Raw genomic sequence first — 9,977 nt, 5'->3', positions numbered from 1 at the left:
ATCGACTCTTTTCCTATATATATATATATATATATATATCTTACCTATTATATAAATGGCTATCAAACAGAATTTTGTGTGCTTAACAGAATTTCGTATGTTTAACAGAATTTCGTATGACTTTAACAGAATATGTTAAAAACAGAGAGTTAAAGTTTAGATAAGTCATCCAAACTGAACAGTTGCTTCTGTTCCAAAAAAATACAATAATTGCTTCTTTACACAATCAAATGGTTAATCTTAAAAAAAATTAAACAATACAACACTTAAGAAGTACACATCCTTTCAAAAGTACATAACCTTTCGCATTGAGTGACACATTAGAAATACATAAATATTATCTTATTAAACTTCTTCTCATCAATATAAACTCTCAAATAATAAAAAACACAACAACTCAAAACGACACAACTTTTGACATTTACAGGCACAATACACTCAAAACGACACAACCTTTGGCGATCACAGACACAATACAAATACTAAAAAGTCATCTTAGCATTCTCATCAATAAAAAAACTCATAATAAGAAAATCAAAATCATCATTCTAAAATTAATTCCACTTGTAGAAGAGGCAAACACAAAATTACGAAAATATTAAATATATATTATATTTATGCAAATTGTCAATTTAGAAAACTTATTCCACTTTTGATTTATTTTTCTCAGGTGTTTTGTTATAATACATTGTGATTTCATCTCATAAACTTTTAAAGAACAATCCGAACAATCCAAATGTTAGTTAAATTATTATTATTCTTAGTACATTAACAAATTCCAATTTATTATTTATATATAAACTAAACTACTACATAATTCAACATTGTTTCACCAAATAAAATGAAAACCAAAGCAAACATGATTAAATACCACTTTCAAACCATTTGACTCTTTGTATTATATTTAGATTAAGAAAAAACTAAGAGTTACATCTCAACTATACTTCAAAAATATTTAATAATTGATATCCTTTACCAAAATCGAAAATAAAATCAGAAATGAATAACCCATAGGTTCATAATCATCCAAACAACCAATTTAAATTAGTTGTGCTTTTTAAATTTTGTTACTTATAAATATTTTAAAAAAATAATTTTTATAAATTAGCAATATCATTATTATCAAACACAGTATAACTTTTATGTTTTGACTATTAACCAGAGTCTCGTGACTATTTAAAAAATAATATTTAAAGATAGGTACGAGTGCGACTTTGGTTATGAAATTTATGAAGCTCCATATTCAAACCATACTGGTCACGTACGTACTCATCCACTGTATGTCAGTATTCTCTTCATCTCCATTAATATCGACTATTACAGTTCAGAAGTCTTAACTATTTATTGATGAATACATATATGAAATCATCGCTGTTATAATCTTGCAAGAGTCAACAATATATAAATATATATATATATATATATATATATCAATATACATATGGTTGAAATTTACACATGTCATCTTTCTCAATCCACAAATACGACCACTACTAGTACTGCACCCTAATTTAATGCTACGTTGTATTATTAAATGGTCATTTTCTGACTCATGCAATGTAACTATTCCTTCTTTAGAACAGCATATATATATATACTACTACTACTAGTCTCACTACTACTACACATGCTCTATTAATTATGGCTGCAGTTACATCAGCTGTCGGCGGCGACGAAGACGGTCGACTAGGCTCGACGAGCAGCAGGCGAAGCTGGCAGTCGGGAGGGAGTTTCCGAGAGGTATGGACCACGCCGCCCGACGTGTTCAGCCGCAGCGTGCGGCGGAACGAGCCGGACGACGAGGAGGAGTTACGGTGGGCCGCTATACAGAGGATACCGACGTTTGAGCGGATGAGGAAAGGTGTGATGAAACAGGTTCTTGAGAATGGAAGAATCGTTCATAACGAAATTGATTTCACTAAGCTTGGAGGTTTGGAGAAGAAGCAGATTGTGGAGACTGTGCTTAAGATTGTTGAAGAAGATAATGAGAAGTTTCTTCGAAGACTTAGGGACAGAACTGACAGGTATGCGTATTTAGGTAATTTCAATTTCATTTTTTTAATTATATAAAAAGTGTGATAATATAATTTTATTTTTATTTTTTTTAGAGCTGGAATTGAGATTCCAAAAATCGAAATTCGGTATGAGAATTTGAATATTGAAGGAGATGTGTATATAGGGACCAGAGCACTTCCTACTCTGCTTTATTGTACCTTAAACACTATAGAGGTATTTTTTTTCTTATTTTAATTTTGATTTTTTTTTTGGGTATAAAATTTGAGTCTTGAATGAAATATATATATATTTTTTTCTGTTTGGATGTTTTAAAAAAAATTCACCTTGTTTTGGATTATAGGATTAGTACTGGATAACATGGACTTGATTTCGATACGTACTGTGTTTTCTATTTTGCCAGCACAAAATATTGTCTTTACTTATCATTTTGGACAAAAGTAGCATTAAAATTAACTTTCTTTTGTTTGATTCTGGGTTTATTTATTTATTTTTGAGAGTGCAGAGTATTCTTGGATCTGTGGGGTTATTTCCATCGAAGAAGACAAAAATTCAGATACTTAAAGATGTCAGTGGAAGAGTCAAACCTTCCAGGTATTGGTATAGCAAACATACTAATAATAATAATAAATGATGACAATCAATAATACTACTATAATATGAAAAAGCCATAGTTTCTTTTATTAATTTGACTTTGTATTCTTCTAGGATGACTCTACTTCTAGGCCCTCCAGGAGCAGGGAAAACAACCTTGTTGCTGGCGCTAGCCGGAAAGCTTGATCAAGATTTGAGGGTCTGGCTTGATTTTTAATTTATAATCAATTTTAGTTAATAATTGCTTACTTTTACACATATTACTTTTTCTGTTTATTAAAGAGTACAGTTGATATTATATATAATCAGGTATCTGGGAAAGTGACTTACTGTGGTCATGAAATGAATGAGTTTATTCCTCAAAGAACATGTGCTTACATTAGTCAACATGATCTTCACTATGGAGAGATGACAGTGAGAGAGACGTTAGATTTCTCAGGACGATGTTTAGGCGTTGGAACAAAGTATGAAACGTTAGCAGAACTGTCAAGAAGAGAGAAAGCAGCTGGAATTAAACCAGACCCTGAGATTGATGCATTCATGAAGGCCACAGCCATATCAGGCCAAAAAACTAGTTTGGTTACAGATTATGTTCTGAAGGTTAGCTATCTCAAATAGTTATGCATGTATATATATAATACGTATATTATTATTAAGCACATATTCTTACAATGAATAGTACTAACAGATACTCGGATTGGATATGTGTGGGGACATTCTGGTTGGTGATGATATGAGAAGAGGTATTTCTGGTGGGCAGAAGAAGCGTCTAACAATAGGTACGTGTCTATGGTCTATCGGTTAAGAACGGTTCACTCTATTCATTACCTGTTAGTTTTGAGATAATATTGATCATAGCCTAATAGCTCGTTAAATGATTTTCAGGAGAGATGTTGGTTGGTCCAGCCAAAGTTCTTTTAATGGATGAGATTTCGACAGGTCTAGACAGTGCAACTGCTTTTCAAATCTGCAACTACATGAGGCAAATGGTTCATATCTCAGATGTAACAATGGTTGTCTCTCTTTTACAACCAGCACCTGAGACGTTTGAGCTTTTTGATGACATTATCATACTTTCAGAAGGTCAGATAGTGTACCAAGGTCCCAAAGAGAATGTCCTAGAGTTTTTTGAGTACATGGGATTTAAATGCCCGGAGAGGAAAGGAGTTGCTGACTTTCTACAAGAAGTAACTTCCATGAAAGACCAAGAACAATATTGGTCAAACAAGGACCGACCTTATACATTCATTCCTGTTAATGACTTTGTGAAAGGCTTCAAATCTTTCCACATAGGCCAACAACTTCAAGCTGAATTAAGTGTTCCTTATGACAAGTCTAGAGCCCACCCTGCAGCATTGGTGAAAGAGAAATACGGTATTTCGACTATGGAACTGTTAAAAGCATGCTTTTCAAGGGAGTGGTTGTTGATGAAGCGTAATGCTTTTGTCTATGTCTTCAAGGGTACTCAAATAACAATTATGTCACTAATTGCCATGACTGTGTTCCTTAAGACAAAAATGCACGTGGGAACTTTAGAAGATGGAAATAAATATTTTGGTGCACTCTTTTTTGGATTGATTAATGTGATGTTCAATGGCATGGCAGAAATGGCTTTGACCATATTCAAACTTCCTGTTTTCTTTAAACAAAGGGATTTCTTGTTTTACCCTGCATGGGCTTTTGGCTTACCGATTTGTGTCCTGAAAGTCCCGCTATCCTTTATGGAATCAGGAATATGGGTTGTTCTAACATACTACACAATTGGGTTTGCTCCAGCTGCTAGTAGGTAATGTGGGGCTAACAACTTTTTTAACAATATAAATTTGAGTTATCCTAGATCTTGTGTTTATTGCTGATCATTATTGATTCAAATATTCATGTACATATATGTCCTTTTGCTTACAGTTTCCTCTTTCTCTTTCTTTCTTAAAATACAGATTTTTCAAACAATTCTTGGCTTACTTCTGCTTGCATCAGATGGCTCTGTCCCTCTTTCGTCTTATGGCGGCTATGGGGAGGACATTAGTTCTTGCCACTATGGAGGGTACCTTTATCATGTTGATGATTCTTGTGCTAGGAGGATTTGTTATTTCCAGAAGTAAGTTTTATTCTTAACTTCTTTTTAACAGTTCTTCAGAATCCTTATTTAAATTCGGATGTAGCATGTTATCATACACAAAAACATGCTAAAAAATACATATTTATATATGTTTGTGAGAGCATATGGATTCTTCACATGCTTCAAATATTCAACTCATGTTGTGCTGTAGATGACATTGAGCCATGGCTGTTGTGGGGCTACTATGCTTCCCCCTTGATGTATGCACAGAATGCAATCTTCATGAATGAATTTCTTGATGAAAGATGGAATACGGTAATATCTCTTCTTGAATTAATGATCTTCATTTGTTAGTTTACCACTTTACATTTTATTCTTACAAGTAAAAACAATAAGCACAGACACAAATGTAAGGCTGGATTAGGCAGATTTTTTTTTTTAAAAAATATTGGATCCGGGTGGTAAGAATATCTTTACTCTAACTCATCAGTTGAGTTCTAATGAGTTGCTTAACTATTGTAGCCAGTGGGGAAATCTACAGTGGGGAAATATCTTCTGGAGTCCAAAGGGTTCTTTACAGATGAATATTGGTTTTGGATTTGCATTGGGGCACTTGTTGGGTTTTCTTTTCTCTTCAACATCTTATTTATTGCAGCATTGGCCTTTCTAAATCGTAAGTCATCTCTTCTTATTTTTACTCAAGTGCTTCAATTGTGGAAGCAATGCATTAAAGTGCTGACAAAGGCATTTCATGTGGAAAACAATCAGCTATTGGGGATTCAAAAGCTGTCATTGCAGATGAAGAAAGTGTCAAAAAGAAAAAGAACTCAGCCTCTAGACAACAAACATTTGAAGGTTAATTTAGACCGTTTATATCTTCCTTTCATCTTTTGTGACTGCCTTTTCACTTTTATGCCAGTAGAAATATAACTTGTACTACTACTAGTGGAAGAGAGAGAGAAAAGAGAAGCTAATGCAAGAAAGGATAATGTTGTTTGAGAAAACAAACCAAAGTATTTTTCTGTGTTTGACATTGTGTGAGATATTTACAGATCTTGAGATGCCAGAGAAAGGTTCTTCAGAAACCATTAGAAACTCTGTTCGTGCACAAAGGAGAGGAATGGTGTTGCCCTTTCAACCCCTATCACTTGCTTTTAGCCATGTGAACTACTACGTAGACATGCCTACTGTAAGTGTCTCTTTCAAGTCTCACATTTTATTCCTTGATAATATAATTTGTTTATTTCCATGGAAGTCATTTCTTTTGCAACAAGTAACTGAATTATATGCCTCATACAACAGGCCTGATTGTGCCCTTTTGCAACTCAAAATTCAGTGGTTTGAAACCTTCCTAGAATATAAAGTTATTGATCTAGAACCTTACAATATTGTGAATTTTTTTTCCTTTAGACTACCACCTTTTGAAAAAAAATACTCACCTGATTACTCGAGACAGTATTCTTTGTTTCTTCTACAAACCTCTTTTATTTGAAGCAAAGATTGAAGGTCAAGTTTGGTCTCTCATGACAGGAAATGAAGCGACATGGAGTCGAAGAAGACCGTCTTCAACTGCTACGAGATGTCAGTGGTGCTTTTAGGCCAGGAATATTGACAGCACTGGTTGGTGTCACTGGAGCTGGAAAGACAACCCTTTTAGATGTCTTGGCAGGAAGAAAGACAGGTGGCTATATAGAAGGAAACATTAGCATCTCAGGCTATCCGAAGAACCAATCAACATTTACTCGAATTAGTGGTTATTGTGAGCAGAATGACATACATTCACCCTATGTGACTGTCTTTGAATCTCTTATTTATTCAGCATGGCTTCGTCTTCCTCCAAATGTGAAGGCTAAAACACGAAGTGTATGTCAAAGTGTCCTCTTGTATCATCCATTTCTCAGTCGTTACAATATGTCTATCTGCTAAAAACAATATAATCATATCTTTTATTTGTTGTGCAGATGTTTGTTGAAGAAGTCATGGAACTAGTTGAATTAACTCCTATTAGAGATGCTATAGTGGGGCTTCCAGGTGTAGATGGCCTTTCAACAGAACAAAGGAAAAGACTAACAATAGCTGTGGAGTTGGTTGCTAATCCATCAATAATCTTTATGGATGAACCAACATCTGGTCTCGATGCTCGAGCAGCTGCTATTGTCATGCGAACTGTGAGAAACACAGTAGATACAGGTAGAACTGTGGTGTGCACAATTCACCAGCCAAGTATAGATATCTTTGAAGCTTTTGATGAGGTGCGGGTGTATTTATTGCTGAACTTTAATATCTCAATTTTCTGTTTTTATCCATATTTGTTACATATTATTTCTTCTTGTTGCAGTTAATACTTATGAAACTAGGTGGACAAGTGATTTATGCTGGATCTCTTGGCCGCCACTCTAACAAGCTTATAGAATACTTTGAAGTGAGTATAATGTGCACACATTTGTGCTTGTGCTTCTATTAATTGCTGAAAAATCTTGGCTTTCAAATTTTTTCTCTTTGAATTTTCTCAATAGAATAGACTAACATGTCAAGCTCACTACAGGAGATTCCAGGGGTTTCTAAGATTAAAGATGGTAATAATCCAGCAACATGGATGCTTGAGGTCACAAATCAGTTTGTTGAGGCTCAGCTTGAAGTTGATTTTGCTGAAGTTTATATCAAGTCTTCTCTTTACCAGTAAGTTTAAATATATCAATACATAACATTATATCATAACATATCTCTTTATTTCAACGATTCTCATTCTCAAACTTGATATTCTTTCAGGAACAATGAGGAGCTTATCAAAGAACTTAGTACCCCAGCACCCGAATCTAAGGACCTATACTTCAGTACCAAATACTCCCAATCATTCTTTGTCCAATGCAAAGCTTGTTTGTGGAAACAATATTGGTCTTATTGGAGAAATCCACAATACAATGGCATTCGGTTCTTCATGACCATAATCATTGGTATTTTGTTTGGTCTTATCTTCTGGAACAAGGGACAAAAGACGTAAGTGTTTTAGTTTGTTTATTACAAGGATATAACGTAAACAGAGTACGTGTTTGGTTGAGCTGAATCTAAAAACAATTATTATGTGATGACAGAACCACATACCAAGATCTGATGACTCTTCTGGGAGCCTTGTTTACTGCTGTGTTTTTCCTTGGAGCAAGTAATGCTTCTTCAGTGCAGCCTGTTGTGGACATTGAGAGAACAGTATTCTACCGTGAAAGAGCAGCTGGAATGTATTCAGCACTACCTTATGCAATTTCTCAGGTACACAACACACAATTATTTTCAAGTGAACACGAAGTGAAAAACAAGATATCTCTTTTGTGAATCTTGTAGCTGATCAGTACATGACTTTTCATACAGGTGACCATAGAGATAATCTATTCAGCCATTCAAGCTTTTGTTTATATGCTTATCCTATACGCAATGATTGGATTTGAGTGGAGAGCAGACAAAGTATGGTGGTTCTTCTACTACATATTCACGTGCTTAGTCTACTTCACACTGTATGGAATGATGGCTGTGGCATTGACACCTGGTCACCAAATTGGTGCCATTTTCTTGTACTTCTTTTTCAGCTTCTGGGTTTTGTTCTGTGGATTTCTTATTCCTAGAAAGGTTAGTAGTAGTAGTAACTTAGTATGGTATGATTTACATTGATACATGTTATAAATGCTAAAAAAATAAATGCATTCACTTAACTTGTATGGTAATATTTGTGCAGCAAATCCCAATCTGGTGGAGATGGTACTATTGGGCTTCCCCTGTGTCTTGGACCATACATGGACTAATCTCCTCTCAATTAGGGGACAAAGATAGTAAAATGGATATACCTGGGTTTGATATTAGTTTTCCATTGAAGGATTTCATCAAGGAAAGACTAGATTTTGACTATGATTTTCTTCCATTTGTTGCCGTAGCCCATATTGGTTGGGCTCTTCTCTTTCTCTTTGTATATGCTTATGGAATCAAGTTTATCAATTTCCAAAAAAGATAAACCTACACTCATGTTAATCCTAGTCAAACAGTGTATATTTACAGTTTCACTTCTTTTTTTCATTATTAGTTTAATGTTTTTAAGTAATAGTTGTAAAGTATATGCATAAAGCATTTATCCGTACCCGTATCTGTATCGTTTTAATTGAAAAACAAATAAAAATTGAGTTTACATTTTATTATTTTAGTTTGGTTTTTTTCTTTTACAAAAGGAAATATGTCACTCAAAATAAAAAAAATATTAGATACTATATCCAAGTCTGTAAAACAATTCTAATATATATTTATATAATAATTAAAGGTAAAAATATAAAGAGAAATGCAATTGAGTAATAGATAATAAAATAAATTTGAAAATTGAGTATATATTACCTAAAATTGAATTAAATTAAACCTAACCTAGGAAAAAATTGTAATAATGAGAAAAGAACAATGTACTTTAATAAACTATATATGATTGTTACATAGAATAAAGGGAGGATAGAGATTATGTACCTCTAGCTATTGAATTTGATAACTTCAATCTACTCACTTTAGATTTGCAAAATAAAAGAAAATGAAATTAGTGAGGATAATCAAACTTCCAAGCTTTCACTGACTCTTTTAGATAGAATATGTGTAGCATTCCAAAACTTCTAATAGAATTAAGTATCTTGGGTAGCGTGTCAGGAGGACATGTGGGGTAATTATGTGTTAATTAAGCGAATTATGTAATTATGTGATTGGGTATGCATGATTATGCGTATTAAATATGTTTAAATACCTGCTTTTGTTTAAAATGGACATTTTTGTAATTTTGATCCGTTGATGGTATAATTGTAATTTTATATGTGTTGACGCAGTTTTTTGCCAACAGTGAATTAAGAAAATAACAAGGTTGATTAATGCTTGATAATAAACTGAAATAAGAAATGAACTCTCAAAGACACAAATCTTTTTGCATGGTTCAGTGGTTAAAATTCACCTAGTCCACGAGTCTATATTATTATTGTTTCTCTCTCTCTCTCTCTCTCTCTCTATTTTGGCAGAGTTTCAGTATTACAGAATAACCCTCTCTTTCCTTGTCCAATATTCTCAGTATTTATAGAGAAATTCTATGGACAGGTTTGGGTAACTGCGTGAGTCAATCACATATTTACATATTTATTACATTTAATACAAACTATTCCCATTTATACTAGGATATGATATGATAACGAAATAAATAGTCTCCTAATATCTGAGACATTAAATATTATAGGCTGGCCATAAATGATCGTATAAAAGTACTCGAGTCTTTGGGGATTCGCGGGTACGTAATATATTTGAGTTACCA

General features: G+C 33.6%; 1 protein-coding gene across 1 annotated transcript; it reads left to right on the top strand.

Annotated features, from left to right (window-relative positions):
* Positions 1-1,592: 1,592 nt before the first annotated feature.
* LOC133831309 (pleiotropic drug resistance protein 2-like) lies at positions 1,593-8,849 on the top strand. Its single transcript, XM_062261558.1, has 20 exons — positions 1,593-2,024; positions 2,109-2,229; positions 2,519-2,607; positions 2,722-2,806; positions 2,917-3,207; positions 3,296-3,386; positions 3,493-4,393; positions 4,545-4,705; positions 4,878-4,981; positions 5,189-5,339; positions 5,435-5,521; positions 5,719-5,855; positions 6,197-6,529; positions 6,628-6,918; positions 7,005-7,088; positions 7,212-7,345; positions 7,436-7,663; positions 7,759-7,930; positions 8,030-8,284; positions 8,391-8,849. Exons 1-20 carry the CDS (start codon positions 1,642-1,644, stop codon positions 8,661-8,663), a joined length of 4,371 nt encoding a protein of 1,456 aa, XP_062117542.1. The 5' UTR covers positions 1,593-1,641; the 3' UTR covers positions 8,664-8,849.
* Positions 8,850-9,977: the final 1,128 nt, after the last annotated feature.

The sequence above is a fragment of the Humulus lupulus genome, chromosome 4, assembly GCF_963169125.1.
Source record: "Humulus lupulus chromosome 4, drHumLupu1.1, whole genome shotgun sequence".
Lineage (NCBI taxonomy): Eukaryota > Viridiplantae > Streptophyta > Magnoliopsida > Rosales > Cannabaceae > Humulus > Humulus lupulus.
Note: the sequence above shows the minus strand (reverse complement) of the source record. Positions and strands in the feature narration are given on the sequence as shown.